Here is a 19,517-nt window from a genome sequence, read left to right on the forward strand (position 1 = left end):
TACTCATTTTTGACAAGAATATTTGTGTTGTATTTGTTATATTAATGTTGCATTTGGGATATGGCCTGTAGCTATAAATGGAATGATTGTGTAATTTAGCTTGATTCAAGATCTACTTTACTAAGCCATTCTGTTGCCATTATGTAGCAGAGCATCAAAATACATTAGGAGAGTGATAACCTCTACAGCAAATCTGTAGTAAACAAAACCAGCAAAAACATTGCAAATGCTTCAGCAGCAGTGGAGCTAATGAAACCTGACATCCCAGGGCTCTGTGTGTCTGATTCTGTGCAGGAAAATGATGGACCTGCATAGCTTTTTCTCTACTGGCTGAGCAATACCCAGTGTAGGCACACGTGATCCAGAGGTGTGGGCCTAATGCATGGCTGGTACGTGGTGTCCACCTAGGAAGCCACTGTGCCACACCAGTAGGCAGGCCACATGCAGCCCTTGTGCCATATGTCGTGTAGGACTGTTGGCCATAGAATAGTTTGGTATGGAAGGGACACTAAAGATTAGTTCCAACCCCCACCTCCCACTAGACCAGGTTGCTCAGAGCCTCATGCAGCCTGGCCTTGAACGCTTCCAGGGGCATCCACAGCTTCTCTGGGCAACCTGTGCCCAGTGCCTCACCACCCTCAGAGTAAAGAATTCTTTCTTCATATCTCATCTAAATCTACCCTCTTGGGTGTCAAGCCATTCCCTCTTGTTCTGTCACTACACACCCTTGTTGCATCAAAGTGTTGGAAAACTGTCCACTTGTTACATTTGCTTTAAAGTGGCTCTGAGACCTGAAAGTCATCCACTGAGGGTTGCAGAGGGGTGGGATAGCTGGTATTGCTTGTTACCAAAGCAGGATGATATGAATGCTTCCTTCTCTGGAAATGGGCTCACAGACAGTCTGCTTTTATATTTTGGTTTGTTTGCTTGTTCAGTGTGTTTTGGATCTCTGCTTGAAGTAATTAGAAAGGACAAACTAGACTGCGTGGATCAGAAGGCATCCAACTGGCTCTAAAGGATTAATACTGCTCACATTTTAGAGTGGTTTCTCGAGTTACAGGGAGGGCTGGAACTTGGTTAAGACCACACACTCCAAGTCTGTTACTGACTACTTCATAAAACTGGTCAATTTTCTGAGTAACAACAATGTATGTCAGTGATGCATCCATAGTTTGGACAGGAATTGTGTAAACGGGAGTCTCTTCTTGGTGTATCAGCAGCAGGTTGGGGCAGGTTAGCTTACCTTGTGATTCTTAGTCAAAACTTGGCTAATTCCAATCATATTTATATTGGCTTACAAGTGATAATTACAGAATTAGAGAGGTGTTTAGCTTTGGTATTTTGGACCTTCTTGCTTGATATGTGTTTTCCCCTCTGAACTTTTGCAAACAACTACTGTATGTTCTAACTGCTTCGAGTTGAGTTTCTCTGTGTGAACAGTGAAAACTAATTCTGCTCATTAGAATTAAAACAATGTCTCTGCTTTGTGGTAAAAATTCAGTTCTGACACTAGGGACAGTTTATTTTTTAATGTTTTTTTTATGTTGCCACAGCAGTAGGAAAACCAAACAAAGCAATATAGGCAGCAGATTGCAGCACAGGACATGGAAAAACTTAGAGGCTATTGTATCATCTTTCCTAAAAATCAAAGCAGTGTAATGTTACATGGTGGACAGGGCTGCCTTCTGAAACTGAATAATTACATATTTAAATAAAGTGTTATTTGCTAACATAATGGAGGAGTAGATCTTGACATGAAACCTTCATTTCAAGGCTAAATCCGTGTGTGCCAACTAACTGGTGAAAAGGTGCCCTGTGTTGATTGGTTTATTTAACTTTCTTCCAGCAAAATAGCATTCTCTGGTGGTGTCCTTCCACTGCATGGGAAGAGCCTAAAATAGCAGAGGCTGCTATGACATCTCCCAAAGCATGTCTTTGTCAAGGTCACAGTTCTATTTTTGATGCGTTTTGTGCAAATGGAGATAGGTGTGGTAGGTGCTTGACAAAATGTTTTTATGCTGAGTGCCCCCAAAGGGTAGAATTGAACAAAAATGCAACTCCCTCACGTGCTTATGTAAATACAATCAGCTAATGGCTGCGTGCAGCCTGGCTTGCCCATCAGCAGATACTAAGCTCTAAAAATAACCTGCTCTTTTTCTTTCTTAGCTTGCAACCAAAAGTTTCTGAGGAACATGGGTAAAAGCTGGAGGTTCTGCTGTTAAACCACAGAATATAAAGCTATGACACCTTTATATAAGCAGGTTCTGCTGGCTCATTCTGTGCTATCAAATTTGTACATAGCTATGCTGAAAATACAGAAATTAACAGATCTTTCCCGAGTGTGTTTGGAGCAGGAAAGGGTGACAGAGATGTGTGCTTTGGAGCAAACATTTGATAGAGGTGTAGTATGCTGAGGGTTATTACATGGATGGTTGCCATGTTTGAGTTCAGCTCTTCCAAGGTGCTGATGGTTTGAGCCTGGGAGAGTGTTGGGAAGTAGTTTCTGTGCTCATCTGCTTTCTCGGGCATCTGAGTTTTAGCTGATGCTTTGGGGAGGACACAGTCGTAGATCCTGGGCTAGATGGAGGCTTCCCTGACCTAGTACTGCCACTTGTGTAAGGCCTTGATGTCCTTCTCTGTCATAGACGACGTGGTGGGCAGGATGGTAGGTGTATCATGTGGAATAAATATATAATGCAACACTGGATAAAAAGGCTTTGCCTGTAGGGAAAAATAATCAGCTGTTCAAACAAAATCAGACTGTTTTGCACTGAAGTAGATGAGCAGTGCTTGGGTGGATGTTCTGTTGACTGCTAAGCTTGTAGGAGTGACAGAAGGATAGCACAAGGATGAGGATGAGGTTTTCTGAAGGGTACTTCAGAAATCTATTTAACGTAGCTACTCCTGTTTAGCAGTAGAAAGTATGACAGAAAATGTATGATAAGCTGGAAACTGAAAGAAGGTTCATGTAATGTGAAGAAACTGAAGCCTGTGTATCTGTATGTGTGTGTGTATGTATGTATACATACAGATATAAGGAATCTTTTTGGCTTTATATATGCAGGTAAGAAACTTATTTCTGTTGATTAATGTTATTTGACAAGATGACTGGACAAGAAATAATACAGAATAATTTCTTTGCTAGTAGAAGGTTCTTTTTTAAAATAGAATTCTCTTGATGTGCACTTTCTGTAGAGTACTACTTGGAAAGGCTGCTTACTTAGTGTTTGCTATGTATTGTGTCTATGTAGTATAAGTTATAATTGATATATAATATATTAGAATATACTTTTTAAACTAGTTTACTTGGTATGTTTCTTTTAAAGTAATGGTAGACTTTTATGGACAGAACATACTAAATACATTATTCACCAAGTAGCAGGTGTAGAGTAACTTTGACTTTTAAGACCAATTGCTTTTCTGGAGGAAAAACTTACCCTTGGGTAAAACCATCGCATTCATGTACAGCTTCTAATTAATTGTATTGTAGTTGGGTAAAACTTCAGGTTGATGAGCTCTGTAAAACCTTACTCAACTTTCTGATCTCAGGGGTAGTTTTGGAGAATGAGTCTTTGAAGAGGGTAAGAAGCAGTAACAATACTTAAAGTTTTCAAAGCACTTTTGGATCTGTTTTGAGTTTTTCCAAGTAAAGCTGGATTTGTATGAGAGTGAAGATGGTGAGCAAGTTACACCACAAACCTGCAGGAGAAACAACAGGATGACACAAGCTGTTGTAAACTTTGTCTCCTGCAGGGAGAGCCTGTTGCTGAACTTTCACTGGTCTACATCAACGAGGGATGTAATGTGTCATGGCTAATATGCAGAGATGCACTTGGGAGGTGAAAAGCGTTGTATGGGTTGCAAGATCCTGTCTTTTCCTCATCAGTTGCAAAATTGAAGTCTTCCAAGCTGTGTGTAACTTGGAGCGGGTGGCTCACATAGTTGGAAGATAGTTAAAATTCACAGTTGTTGCTATGTTTTATTCACCAAACACAAGTTTCACTGTTCTGTGGGAAGACAGATTTTGGTTTATATTGTCCAATGGAATCTGGAATCTCAATGAGGAGCTTAAGTTGTCTTTTATTTTTCCTCCATTTCTGTGCTGTAACTTCAGCATGGATATTAACTGAATTGTGAAAAATTAGCCCATGTCAGTCATGATGGCTAACGTTTATTTCCAGGGAATCTTGAAGTACCTATGTGGTTGACATTTTGGTCAGCATGCTCCAAAACCAGAGAAATGCTGTATAATCATGAAGGCAAGAAAGGATGTGTTAATTTTCTCACTGTTCTTACTACCTGGGCTTTTCATAGTAAAGGTAGGTTTTGGTTTGGAAGAGGGTATTGTGAAGGATAGTAGATGTTAGCTCTGACAAATGTTTCCGGCTTTCTCAAGGCAAGGTGCCGGCTGGGTTCCTGCTCAAGTGTTACAGCACATGATGTTGTGGTTTGGTTTTGGTCTTTTTTTTTTTTTTTTTGAAAGATTTTGGGAAAGCTCTGTCCCTCCCTCTTGCCTTCTTGACTGCTAGGATGTGTTGCTGCCCCATGTTCAACTTTGTGACCACAAGGACCTGCAGGTCCTTTTCTGCCAAGCTGCTTTCCAGCTGGGTGGCTATCAGCATACATTGGTGCCTAGTGTTGTTCTTCGCCAGGTGCAGGGCTTTGCACTTCCCCTTGTTGACTGTCATGAGGTTCCTGTCAGTTCATTTCTCCAACCTGCCAAGGTTCCTTTGGATGATTGCAAGGTCTTCTGGTGTATTGGCCACTCCTCACACTTCAGTGTCACTATCAAACTTGCTGATACTGCACTCTGCCCCATCATCCAAATCATAAATGAAGATGCTAGAGGCTCGGACCCAGTATTGACCTCTGGGGTACACAGGTAGTTACTGACCTCCAATTCAACTTTGTGCCACTGGTCACCACATTCTAAAATCAGCCGTTCAGCTTCTTTTCAATCAACTTGACTGTCTGCCCATCCAGCCCCATACATCATCAGCTTGTCCATGCGAATATCAAGCATCAGAAGCTTTTCTGAAGTCAATAGACAATATACACTGCTCTTCCCTCATGTTCCAAGCCAGTCATTTCATTGCAGAAAGTTAACGTGCTGTAGAAGCTGGAAGGCATTTAAGCCACAGGAACCTGCAGATGAAGAAGTAACCTTTAACTGCCCTGCACTTTTCACTGTTCCTTAATTGGGTAGAATCACTGCCTCAGTCTATTCCTAAGTGCAGGGCACTACAATGTGATTTAAACTACTACTATTAGCTACAAATATAATCAATCCTTCACCTTTCATGGAACGCCTGGGAATAGATTTGTGCATGTGTGACTGAAAAGTACTGGTGTTGTCCTTTCTGTCAACTTTATAACAGATAAGTTTGCCCAGTAATTGGCCTTGCATCTCCCCAGCTTGGTATTCAGACCCATGTAATCTCTCTGTTTCTCAGTTTCCTCATATATGTAGAGCTGGGGTAATATTGAGTATCACAAAATTCATTTTAAAGAGGAATGCAATTTTTATGAAACACTTGAATGCATGGAGAATAACTGAGGAAATGCTCATGGGGAAATCCCAAGCTTCTTGAGTGCAGCATGTGGAAGGTATGCAATAAGTAAAATGACCGGATGTATCTTGAACTTGAATGCCAAGCTTTTAAAAGATATCAAGGATAATGATGTGTTTCTTCAGCGAGACAGAAATTTGCAGTTGCATGTTCACATAGGATTGTATCATAATAACTATATAGAAAAGAACCTAAGGTTTCCTGACTTCTCAGTGCTTTACTAGTGAATAGGATATTCATTAGTTTGCTTTCAGTTGTACTTACCAGCATAGCCTTCCTGCTTGCAAAAGGAAGTCTTTGTGATACCTTGTTTAAATACAGCATAAATGTTTTAAAACATAAACTATATGAGGTAGAAACTGCTGTCTGTTTTCTTCCATCTGAGGGTCTGGACCTAATAACACAGGGTGTTTCTCATCCTAACAAAGTAGGTATTGCTGCTATTGATAGCACTTTATGAAAGCTGTATTTAGATACTTTTGCAATTCTGTTTATTTTATACTATTTTTTATATATATACACACTATATATACTATATATACTATTATATGTATCATATATAAGATATAAAAATATATATCTTATATACTGTGAATATATATACATTATATTTTATATATAAATATATATACACTATCATATATATTATATTTTATATAATATACTGTGAATAGGCTGTTGTTAATGAATACATGATCTCGTCAGTGGGGGTAAAGTCAGATGCTCTTCAAGAGAACTACAGTGCGTTTTTTTTCTTGGCTGCTTAGTATGGTATCTGTGGCTGAGCATGTAGTTATCTCTGCACATAACGAGTTACTTTTAATCTGGGATTGTTGACCATGTAAATCAAGAGGTTGGTAAAGCTGAAAGTCATACTGAATTTTTAGTGAATAGCAAATCGAGCCCCCATACTCCTCATCCGTGTGAAACCTGGGTTTTGTTTGTTGGGGTTTGGGGGGTGGTGGGGTGGGTAGTTTTTCTTAAAATATCTGAGAAAAATCTTAATTCCCAAAATTTTAGAGGTCTACATTGTGCCACGTTCCTGATACCTGCAGTCCTCTGCCTACCCATTTCGTTGTGTTAAGTTGTTTCTCTTGCTGAAATAATTTAGTATATAAGCCAATTATTTTGTAATTTCATTGGATTCTTATCATACTTTTGTACCAGCTAGCCATCCAATCTAATACTGTTTCTGGATTATTAATATTTATGAAAACAGAAAAGAATCTGTTGCTAAAACAGGCACCCTAAATATGTTTGATTTGTTTTATTTTGGGGCTTTTTTCCCCCAAAAGAAAGTGTGGTTTAATGTAGCTACTGATATATAAGGTAATCTGTAATTTGGAGGTTGGATGTTTTAACATGTGACATGATTTATATCTAGCACAACCGCTAATTAAAGGTTAAACTGCAAATGTTCTGTACAGCAACTTTCAGATTAAAGAATAATTGCCAAGACTTTAGGATTATTTACATTGACACTTTTTTTGGCAAAAATACTTACTAGGAAAAGGAAGGAAAAGCATGTTCCAAGGTCTTCCTGTAGTGTCCCTCACTGTTTCGCCCAAGTCCTAGTCATCATGATTTTCCATTTGGTGTATGAATTCTGAATGTGTAATATGGTCTGCTGTAGGGGTTGCACATTAGTCTTGTGAACATGACACAAGTGGTTGATTACGTTACCATTAATGTTTCCCAAGTTATCTGGAAATCTTCAAGACTGTGAAGTTCATACATAAAGTCATATGGGATTAGTTAAATTGCTGCTGGCATTCCCCATTATTTTTAACTGTGAAGAATATCTGGCAGGTTTTGTGAGGTGTACCGGCAAATCGGTTCTCACTAGTGTGCAGATGTACATGTTAAAAAGGCCGGGGAATCCCACCCCTGATCTAAAAAAATTACATGTGAAATTGAATTTATAATGCTTGTGTAAGGTGGTTCTTAATTTGCTGAGGATCAACTTTTACAGGAGGCATGAATGCATTCTCTTCCTTTTTCACGTGGATGTCTTTTAATAGTTGTACTTGAAAATTGCCTTTTCCAGTTCCTTTGGAAGGAGCAGCAGTGGGATTTGTGGTGCTGAATTTTGGATGTATAGAAATACATTTAATTGAAATTGTTTGATGTGTAATTTGCCACATTTTTATGCTCAAAGAAAAACTAACTTTGAACTAAAAAACTCCCAACTTTACAGATTAATTTTCTCTTTATAGGACTTCCAGTTTTTACAGTGATACTTGAAATTGTAAATCCCCTGTTTTATTACAGGAATAAATATTTTGGCTAACGACAATAGAATTTGTGAGTACTGTACACAGCATTATTAAAAATAAGTTGTTGTGCTTGCATAGAATAAATACTGCCAAAAAAGCCCAACCAGAATGAAGGTGTAATTACACACTCCAATTATGGAAACTGAAATGGTAGTTTGTTCAATGGAGAAATGTTAATGGTTTTTAACTGAAAAGCTTATTTTTCCATTTTCCAGGTATTGCTTTGTTTTTGCTTTGGGATACCTCACTGTGTGCCAAATTACTAGAGTCTATATCTTTGATTACGGACAGTACTCCGCTGATTTTTCTGGGTAAGGACAAAAATAATCTTTCCATCTTGTCCTCCTGATTGCTGCTGTACCTGGGTTTTTTCCAAGTTAAGTGTGTCAACCTTTTAACCTTTGTGAGAAAGCTGGGTGTGTGCTTATGTCTTTGTACATATGAAAATATATAAGTACCTGTGCTTTAATCATGCAAATTGAGAATCTGGGGAGCAGTTCTGTCTTGTCAGAACCATTGGTGCCTTGTCTGCTGCCTGCTGTTCCTGTCTGAAGGGCGTAAAGGATTTGGTGCACGATTTTTTTGCTTTTGCTTTTTTCCCCTAAAACTCTGTTACCACCCATGACATGATGAAACTTGAATTGTATCTGATGCACTTGTGTGCTTGGCACAGTCTGATGCCACTTTGTGAGGAAAATCGGAATGTTTTATTGAATTTAGCTGTTTAGCTTCTTTTTTGGTTTTGTTGTGTGTTGCAGAAGGGGAGAGCTAAGGGAAGAGGCACCTGTGTGGAACAGTCACACAGCCCTTGGAAACAAAGCTTTGTCGATATGTGCTCTGATTTTATATCATGAGCTTAAACCTTTGTATTTGACTTGAGCAGTAATTAGGGAGCAAAACAGAATTAAGTAGGGAAAGTAAAACAACAACATTGGTGATTCTTTCTTACTTCAGACACAAGGAACTGAAGCACAGCATTTCCTATAAATGTTTGCCACTGTGATTGTGCTTTTGGTGATTTAAAGGAGAGAGTGTTTTTTTGAGGAGGGAGTGTTTGCTAGTCTGCTTAAAACAGTGCAGTAAATACTTTTCAGGAATACTATGAATGTCAGTGGTCTTTGTAGTTTAGTATTACCTGTACTGTGTAGTGGAGCTGTGCTTGGTAGCCTTGTTGCTTTTCAGCCTTCATTGATAACAAGTATGTAGTCCAGAAACTTAACTTGTAGGCTAAATCCAAAAGCTTTATGGTTAAGTTTGTCTTTTCTGTCATGTTTAGCTGGACCTTACCTTCTGAAACATCTTTCTGCGTTTACTCCTACATCCAAGTGTCTACCTTCAAGCCACGTATCCAAGTTCCAATTGTAGCCACTGAACATCTGACGGATGTAGACAGTAGAGCCTGAAGGGCATTTCAGCTGCCCTACCACTAAGTTCTACCTTAGTGTGAATTGGGTCACTTGCCAAATGCCTCTGTCTATTGCTACATCTCCACTGGCTATAATGGGAGCTTGCAGCATAGACATATGCATAAAGGCACTTTAAAATTAGGTTCACTGATTAGGGTTGAATTAAACCTTCACCATTACAAGTGTAACTGTAATCCAAATGCTGCCCCTTCCAGTTCACTGTAGGGCCAAAATGTGTAACCTTGGCAGTGATCAAAGCTCTGAGCTGACTCCGAAAATGGTATAATTGCACTTGTTTGTTGCTGCTCTCAAAACTGTCAGTAGAGCTTGAGCACATCATTGCTCTAATTTGACTCTTGGTTTAGTGTTGGCTCAGATTTCTGCTAGGTCTGAACACATTCAAAGATTCAAGAGATCGGTGCTCTGGATAGAACTGTTCTGAAGCCTAGATCCAACTCTCTGATAGTATGTTTGAGCTGCCTAATTTAAACCATCATTTCATGCAGTAGTTTGGGAGCTTGATTTATGCATCTGCCATATACTGAACTGCTCCCTTGAGTCCTGAGACAGAGATTACTTCCAAAATAGGGGGAGAAAGAAGATGAACTGAAGGGGCTATTTTCTGCCAGTTTTCTCTAGTTCTAGGGGAATAGAAATTAGCTCAAGTAAATGACAAAAGTTGCCTAACCAGCAGTTGAACCCCAGCATCAGCAAGTTCTTATGAAGATGTTGGTTGGCATGGATTTGTCCCAGAAGAGTCTTCTCAGAAGTCCCAGAAGTCCCAGAAGAGCTTTGAATATCTGTTTACCTAGGTATTTCTCCTAGCATGCCATACCCACCTGAGGTGTCCCAGGGAATCTGCAAAAAGTTTGAGGGAAGGTATCAGTGCACTGACAGTGGAAACAGTGGAGGAGACCTTATGCTGGAGGTGCAATTGCTTGTGCAGGGCTGAGTGGTCCTGGCTGCAGTACTAACAGATCCCAGATGCCAGTGAGCCTTCCACTGCCTTCTTGCCTTCCTGCCAGCACCTAAGACAGATCATTAAAATTCTGGTTCCCAGCCTTCCGTTTCCCAGAAGGACTCTTCCTCTTTGAGTGTCTAGATTGCTGCTCCTCAGCCAAATCCTTGATGATACTGGAATAGCCACTTGAGAAGCGAAAGAACACTGGGGTCTGCTATGATAACAATGACAGATGCATCAGTGAGACAGAATTAATGCGAGGTCTGACAGAACTCCTCCTGGGCTCCATCCTTCCACCAGGCAGGATCCATGCTGTCACATGTCTACTTACAGAAGGAAAACCCATTATGTTCAGAATCAGTTGGTTATTTCTGCCAGCACCAGGCAAGTCTACAGCTTAAATGGTGGAAAGAGATATGAGGGATTTCCAGACTGTCTGGTTTTGTTTAGTGTTTCTTTCCTTGCTGACCCATGCCTGTCACTGTAGTCTTAGTGTCAGGATTTTGGGGCACTGATAATACAGTAGGGAAAATCCTTTTTCCCTGATTGCATTTGGAGGACTGAAAGTATTGTGTGTTTTGAAAAAGCCATAACATTAAAAAAACTGCATTTGTCAGACTGAGCCATCTGGCAAAATACTGGCATTTCCCTGTCAGTGAAGGAAAACTTGATGGCTGCTGGATTTGTTTTTCTGTGCTAACTTTAATATGTTCTAAAAAAGGCCAACTGCAGTCAAAAGACTTGAACAAAACTATGTGCCCATCCTACACTATCATTGTTTTGTTGTGGTGGGGTTTTGTTTGGTCTCCAGTTCAGAAGCTATGAGGTAAATAAAGAGTCCTTGATGCATTTTTGAGATCTGATTCCAAAGTTAAATTTTTAAATTCTAATAATTTACTTCATGCTCTCCCCCATCCTCTCTTTGCCCCTGGTTGAGGGGTTCTCAGTGCTGGGATTTGCATCAGTCAAGAGCTCTTAAGTACTGTGAGATTATATAATTTCTCAATATAAAGCTGACTTGTTTAGCTAGGGAAGACTGTATCTTGGACAGTTTAAGATCTGCTCGAGTGTACCAAACTCAGAACAAACTGAACTCCTTTATGTTGGCTCCAACAGAAATTGTACTGGGGTTTTGTTTTGCCAGATGTGTTTACTTGAAGCAAATATAATTCTAGATGGAACAATTAAGCATAGGACCGAGTGTTAGTAAGAACAGTGGAAGTGGTCTGAATATCTAAATAATTTATAGTATTCTTCAAGTTTGGTATGTTTTTATTGTTCTTTCCTTAGTGCTGCTGTAATTTACAATGTACTTAATTGCTCTGATTGCCCTTTTTTCTTTGCTCTTCCCGTGGTAAAAAAAATAAACTGTTAGTGGAAAATAGATCTGAAACACTGACTGTGTTTGTGGAACCTAACACAGCAATAAAAGGCAGAGGTTATCAAATACTGCATCTAAGGATTAAATTATTTTCATTGCACTGAAAAGTCTGAAATGGTTTGAGCTCCAGAGACCTATCACTTTATCCTTGCATTGAAAATCTTCCAGCTGAGAGTAACTAACCTGGACTATTAACATGTGCATTCCCTGATGTTTACCTGTGAAAGAAAAGCTGAACTTTTTTCTAATTTATTCTTTCTTTTCTTAAAACAGTCCAATGATGATAATTACACAGAAGATCACTAGTTTGGCATTTGAGATTCATGATGGTAAGATTTCTTTGAACTGTGTTTAATTATCCATAGCAAATACATTTTAGCAAAGTTAGTCATGAGTCAGTGAGTTACTTTAGTCCAGTGTGTGTGTTAGGACAAAATATGTTTTTGTGTCTCAGTTGATTCTTTAGATGCTTGCTAATGAAGTACCAGGAGATGTTGCTCAGATGCTGCAAAAGCTCTGAAAATGCTTATGTTGTGCAGAAGATACTATTTATCAGAAGACAAATGACGCTTCTGGGACCAGTGATGGAAGACCACTGACGTTATTTTGGGCTGGTGTATTGATCCTGAGAATTGGCTGAATAAATTTGGAGGTCATTGTTGCCGACAGATTGCTGGGAGAAGTATATGTCACTTCAGTCATTGAGCACCTCTTAGAAGTCTGATATGTGCCATGTATGCTGATTTTCATCATGTGCTTCATTTTGTTTATTATCATAATTACACTTGCTAATAACGTGTCAGTTTGAACAGGGAGATTATCTATGTTTCTGGCTTTTCTCCTCTCGGCTTTATACATCAGATAAGTGGGCTCTAGTTATGACAAAAATGGTTTTCCTGGGTAGGGTATCTAAATGTTTAGTTACCTTTAAATTCAAAAGGGTAATTTTCATTTTAAAATTTGATAATACCATCCAATAAATCTTGCTAATTAGCTTGAATCACTTGGAGCTCCAGCTGCTGGTTGAAGATTTGGGAGGGGAGCCCCAGCCACCTGGATCAAGCCACCTATTCTTCTGAAATGTCTTTAGTAACATGTGTGGAGTTTAACATGTTTTTGTCTCATATATATCCTAGCTTCAGTGCTGTTGGTGTTCCATTTTTTTTTTTTCCCATTCTTGTCAACACTGTCTAGAGAAGCCTGTAGGAAACAGCACTGATGAATATGAACAGTGGGGAAAACTTGTAAGAATTCTTGTAGGAATCAAAATAAATAATGCTGGGCATATCTAGTTGATGTTTAACTTCCAGAGAAAATTGTTCAGAAGTATTTGTCTTGCAAACTATAATCAAATAGACTACAGAGTACACAAGCTAGATGGAACAGCTTATTATGAGGAAGTAATAATTCTAGTATCAAAGAGAAATGCTTTCTCTTAGTGTTACTTTGCTTGGGGAAAGAGCTGTTCTCAACTTGCTGACATCATACGCAGATAATGGAGTTGTGGTATGGGAAAGCATATGAGTATTCCTGGTAATCTTGAAATAAATTTTCATTTAATTAGATGTATTCTTAACTTCCTTCACAAACCAGTCTATTTTTTTCCCCTACTCATGTTAATTCAGATAATTTCCATTTTCCTCGTAAGCCCAATTTACTTCCTGTTTAAATTTCTTGTAGATGTAAGTGAATTCTGAGCATAAACCTTGACATTTTGTTCCTTGCTGACCTTGTATCAGAGATCCTTTTGAGTCTTTGTCAGCCCGTGGGGAGTAGCTGATACTATACTGGAAAACTCTCTCTGGTTGCAGCTGTCCTTGAGTTGGATGATGACCACTGCTGGGGGCACAGTGTGAACGTGACTTTCGAAAGTTGATGTGGCCAATGTGAATTCAGGAGCAACTCCTGGTTTGGTGTCAGGAGATGCAAAGAAAAGATGTACAGGGGAAATGGAGGTTATACTGAAGCGATGATTTTTAACCATAGACTACCTAAAAGGGGTCCATCATGAGAAATCATTGAAAACAAGTCTGCTGTCAGTGGAGTTTTGTTCACTGTGTGAAGGTCCATGCTTCCACAGGAAAATACTTTGACGTATACTGATGGGTGAGGAGAAAATGTTGAATAAAAGTGATTAATGGTACTCTGAGCCTGTAGTCATATCAGCTTGGCTATATTAATTACAAATTATTTTCCCCTCACCTTGTTTTTTATGCATGTCCAAGGAGAGGTAATGAAAGTAAAGAGCTGAAAGAAAGGTGTTTGTGTACGGGAAGATCTTGGTAAGCTTCAAAACTGTGGTTGTATTTAGGTTAGCTTTGTGGTAAAGAGACATCTGAACTTGATCTTTTTCTGGCAGCCTGTTTGTTGTGTTCAGCTGGTTTCAGTGTTAGATTTGAAAGTCGTGAAGAGAACTGGATGTAATAATGAAGACCGTTCACTCATGCTGCATATTAAAGAGTCTGTCTGGCTAATTCCAAGTTGAACACCAGTATGGAATCCCGTAAATAAATAACAACTATCGCTGTAACTGTTACATCCCTGGGGAGGGAGTTTAAGCAGGAAAATTCTATGCAAGTTGCATAGATTGTTCTAAGTTTGCTATGTAATGCTGACTTCAGAAGGTTGCATGGATCACAGGTTTACACATGAGTTAAGTCTGGAGTAAGTCTTTGGTGTACTCTGGCATTTGGGACTGAAGCCCTTGATCGTTCTTGCCTTCTTAGAGTTTCTTGTTACTTTAATGAATGCTGCCAAAAATGAGCAGTCAATATATTAAAATTTGCCTTGTATTTCTTGTTGGTTATCTTCAGCATTACACGTGTATATGTTCGAAAGGCAAAAAGCTTTTTGCATTATTTGGGGACTGCTTGTGGCAGTGCTCATACTTTATGGTAATACTTAGATTTATTTATGCAACACTTTTGGCTAATGGCAGAGTTAAGGGAGAAGAACTTTTTTGTGCTTTAGATCCTATATTCTGAATTGCCATAAAATTTAAGACTGGCATATTTTGGAAAAGCAAAGTTGCTGTGCAGTTACTCTAGAAGTAAGGGCCTTGTCTACAGTGCAGGTTAGAGGGGCTGTAAATTGGAGGACTATACTTGCACAAGAAAATTCTAGCTAGGAGATGGTGGCAAGTAGAGAAGCTTTTGCAGTTTTAAGGTACTAGAAGTTAAGCAGGCGAGAAGAGAGATACTGCCACTGCCTAACTCTGCATCTTGCAATGGGTTCATACAGTATTTTCTCTTTTTGCTTCTAACCTACTCATCCCCACGGAGCCTCACTCATTTTACTGCAATTCCACATGAGATGATGGATCTTTACAGGAAAAGGCCCATATCCAAATCTAACCTCTCTAATCTCTATGCGCTTTTGCAGCTTGTTTTTAATTCTAGTGCTTAATGAATCTTAAAGAGTCTCTTCAAATGTTTATATTCATAACCCATTGAAGTTCTGGAGTTTGCAATGTATTTATTTTTGAATCTCCAAGTAATTCAGCCCGCATAACTAGGGAATGTTAGACTTGATATTTGATATTTAAAAGGGAAAAATATCTTCTCACAGCTTCCTCCAAACTTTTTCTTATTTATTTAATTAAACTAAATAATACATAAAACTTTGAAGGTAAATTCAGTACTGCTCTACAAAACATGAAATCTAATTATTCAAAATCATTTTTTCATTGCATTTTTCCATAAATATTTGTGGCTAGATACAGGTAAGAAACCAGAACCATAACACTCTTCTGTTCTGTCAGCTGCTTCTTCGTTCCCAGCGGCTGCTCATATGCTTTCCAGCCACAAAAAGAAATAAACTCTTTGTTCCTGTGTGTCTCCTTCTCCCATCCCCTGCGCCCCGGCGTTTCAGCTCTGTAGTTGCTAATTTTTTATATGTTTTTTCCTGGAGTACTGCTTGCTGGGGTTTTCCCCCCAATTGTTATTTCCTCCTCTGTATCTGGTGCTCTCCATTTTTATAAGCATCAGAGTAGATACTGATTTAGTAAGGCACTGCATTTACTGTGAGAACTGAAAGGAGAGAAAGTACAGGGAATATGCAACTCAAATGACTTTTTTTTACCTCTGCAGTTTAGTTTGAATGATAATTGGTGAAATGTGGTTAAAAGCAAGTCTTACACCAGTATTTTAGGTCTCATTTACTTTGTTCCAACATCAAACTATTAGGCCAATGTATGGATTATTTTATGCTGTTTTTCCTCATATTGCTATTCTACTATTACAAAGCTGTAAGATTTCCAAATAGGCTATTAGGGCCTATTTCTCTTGCAAAATAATGAAAGCATAGCCTCTGTCTAGTATGGCCCTTGAGAGGAGAGATTTCAATGGACAGATAAAATAAATGGAAAGTGGGAAGGAGAAGAGGAAAAAGAAACAAAGGTGATGTTAGAAGAACTCACGTGCAAGCACTGTATTAGTTGGGATGCTACACCATGCACCTGAGAGGTTTTTCAGATCTTTTTTATTATTATGTAAATTAGAAAACAAATTTCTTGCTGGTTTGCAGCTAATGAGCAGTCCCAACCAATGTGCAGTACCTGCTATTACATTAATAGTAGTGGTACTGTTAGCTGTTCCTGAGCAATGTAATAGTGTCAGAAGTAGAGAAGAATGTTTCTTGATTGAGTTGATATAAGTATTTCTCCTTTATTTTCAATTAACTCAATTATTTCATTTTTATCAGAGGTAAATAGTTCCCATATTCAGCAGAAAGCCACTGTATCCCTCTAATGGCTTGCAGACAACTTGGTCTGCTCTGACTCAGAGGCTGGAAATGTGGATGTACTGAAGCACTGATCAGCTTATCTATTTTGGTACATGAGATGTGATATTTCAAATTCATTTTAAATAAATACCTACGAAACCAAAACAGGATTCCCAGGCTGAATTGCTGACTGTCACAACATGACCCTGGGGTAAAAAGGAACCTACTGTGTTTTGGCCAACTTCTGTGATTAAGCAGGGATTCTTTGTTGTAGTGAGAGATGGTCAGTTAAGAATATTGTTGTCTTTATGGAAATGTCTCATAAACTATTAATGCACTTTTCTGATTTCAAATAGGCTTTATTATTATTGTTATTATTATTATTATATCTTTTTAAAAGTGTATTTGGGAAGGTATGAGCAAGAGAAAAACTGAACAACTCTTGAAACAGAGGTGGGCAGTTATGTATGTAGAACTAGATACTCATATGGATTTTTGATGGGTGGCCATGACCCAGTTCCACTTTATGAATGGTAGTCTTACAGCAAGAAAGTTGCAGCTGTTTAACCAAGAATGCTTTTTTCTAATTAGCCTGTTAATTATGTCAGTGAAACTGCCATGATGTGTGGATCTGTGTTTTTGGGAGCTTGATGATTTCTTCTTATGTCCAGGAGTGCCTTCTAATGCTCTCTCCACTTGTCTCTTGATCTATTTTCTTTTTCTTAGGTGCTCCCTCTTGTGTTAGTGACAGCATAGTCATTATGTTTCAGTATCCATTACCAAGTAACTTTGATTGCAGTGCCATGTACATTAGTGTTTAAAAGAATTGTATTTCTCCCCTCCGGGCTCTTCAGGTGTTGTTCTGGACTGGTGTTTGCTTGCATAGCTCTCTGGATATCAAGACTTCTTATTTTTCATGCTTTTTGTAGTTTCTTTGCATTTTCATTCAACTGGCATCTTTATGTGTTTGCTTTTGTTTCTGCTGATGTATTAGTAACAGTTAAAACTGTTACTGTCTGCCTGTCTTCAGGTTTTAAACTATTTTAATAATGGCATGCATTTGTGCTCAGCTGGTGATCCATTTCACAACCTCAAAATTGACTGTAATTACAAAAGAGCCTCTGATATGATCTCCGTGTTTATCATTGTAATACAGGCTTATATCTAAACAATATTAATAACTGATTAGCCAGGTTGCATGCAAATACGAAGGTGGATATATTCAAGCAGATTTAGAGCAAAGCTGGAGTGGTGCTGTAATGCAATTGTAAACATTGTTTTATTGTAGTGAGAGCATGATAGTAGTCATAATATGCCTTAATAAAGTCTGTATGGCAGGATATTGGTGTGTACCTTTGGGATACGATCTCTTGAGGAGGAATGAAAAGATGCAGCTTCCTCATGATCTAGACAGCTGGGGATAAATTTTGCTACCGATGAGTTACAAAGTTCTTTTACCAAGGAAAGAGCTAAAGATGAGAAAACCAAGTTGTGGTTCCTGAGTGACCAAATGACTTCACCTCTCTAACAGATGTTCGATAAAAGCCATTTTCTGTAATCCCCACTGTGAGCTGGTAGCAACTAAAAGCTGCAGTTATTGTAGTAGTCCTATTTTAGGACAGGAGAAAACAATTGTCATAATCCCCAGAGAAAGGTTACAAAACTTCATGAGTTCCCTATCACTGGTGTACTGTTAAAGTGGGGTTTTTTCATCTCCAGTGTGAAGTAGGTAAGGAAGAGCTATGATTAATGAGGCCTCTGTTCCCATGGGCAGATACACTGCCTGGGAAATATTGAATGGATATATATTAATTCATCTCTCATTAGATAAGTGTCAGTGTAAGAGCATCTTTTCCATATGTATTTTCTATGTGTTAAAAAATCTGAACAGTAGATTCCTGAAAGCTTGCAAGAGTATGACAGAGGCAGAGATCGGTTGTGTTTCCTTGTTCTTGTGTGCAGCACAGGGGCGATGAATGGGCCTTCAAACCACTGAGAAGAGATTTAAATGAAAGAAGACTGCAACAGACTAATTCAGGGAGTCACTGAAGTGACCTCAAAGAAATTCCTGGCTAGAGGGAGATCTTACTGAGACAGGGAAATGAAAAATTAATGGAGGCTTACTTGTTTGTGGTATGTTTGAGACAACAATTGTGTTGCTCACCAGGTTATTTAGGCCTTAGTGACTTATTACACATGTATATAACTGGAACCCAGTTCAAATATGCCACTTCTTTCTTCCTCACCTCTCTTTTATTTGTGTAATTACCTTTATACAGTGGTTAGTCTGGCTTTATGCAATTTCACTTGAACACACTTGGTGACTGCATCCACTTTCTGACTAAAGGGTGTGAATACTCATGTGGAGTATAACCGTGAAAGATGCTCCTGCTTGGGTCAATTTACATTGTATGTATATGCTGTGAGAGACCGAAGGCTGAGTATCAGCTACTTCCCTAGAGTAGTCATGTCATGTGATCTACATTAATCTATAGGAGTTTTTGTGTTAAATTCAAAGATTCGCTACTGAGAACTGTAATCTTACAGCCTTGAAGGTGAAAGGTCCTTTCAAAATGCTTCTACAAGGAGATGATGTGAAATGTAATGATGAGGAAGAGAAGTTGCCTGCATGAAGTTTGGGGTGATGCTTTGCCCTTTAATTTCTTACCTTGAATGCAGGTGAATAGGGGTCACTTTGTGCTCTGAAGGATCAGGACTGAGGAAGGTATTTTTCCAGGTCATATTACAGGAGGGGAGGTGGCAAGTTGCTAACCTGTCCATATTCTCAGCTACTTTTAAGATTAGAAGTGCAGTTTTAAAGCTGTAAGTGTGTACAAGTCATGGTTCGTGGAGTCATATGAAGACAACAGTGTTATCTTTTTTTTTAGTTAACAAGTATTTCCATGAGTCATAAGAATATATGAGATTTGGCTTCCCCTCTACCCTTCCCCCCCCGTCTGTTTTTGTCTTAAGCTTGACTGATTTTGATATCTAAAAAATTAAAAAAAAATAAAAATAAATTAGCTCCAGTTAAAATTCTCCTAATGTCCTAAAATTGTCCTATTCTCTCAAATATAAGGGCTCCCCTCTGGATTTACTGGCATCAAGGGGTGGGTCTGAAGGCAAGTTTTCTGTGACTAGAGAAGGATCTTCTGTCAAATCACCTATTTTCATAAAACACATTGAGATTTCCTATCTATA

The 19,517-nt window shown here is 38.7% G+C and overlaps 1 protein-coding gene across 1 annotated transcript in view; it reads left to right on the forward strand.

Moving 5' to 3' along the window:
- The window catches only part of MBOAT2 (membrane bound O-acyltransferase domain containing 2), an 89,741-nt gene that overhangs the window by 49,360 nt on the left and 20,864 nt on the right, over positions 1 to 19,517 (forward strand). Inside the window, exons 4-5 of the mRNA XM_061354659.1 lie at positions 8,062 to 8,157; positions 11,868 to 11,923. Coding sequence (XP_061210643.1) covers positions 8,062 to 8,157; positions 11,868 to 11,923 — 152 coding nt within the window. The remainder of the gene's footprint in view (positions 1 to 8,061; positions 8,158 to 11,867; positions 11,924 to 19,517) is intronic.

The sequence above is a fragment of the Neopsephotus bourkii genome, unplaced genomic scaffold (genome assembly GCF_033783945.1).
Source record: "Neopsephotus bourkii isolate Nb327-2 ecotype Australia unplaced genomic scaffold, CSIRO-AGI_Nbou_v1 NB_74, whole genome shotgun sequence".
Classification (NCBI taxonomy): domain Eukaryota; kingdom Metazoa; phylum Chordata; class Aves; order Psittaciformes; family Psittacidae; genus Neopsephotus; species Neopsephotus bourkii.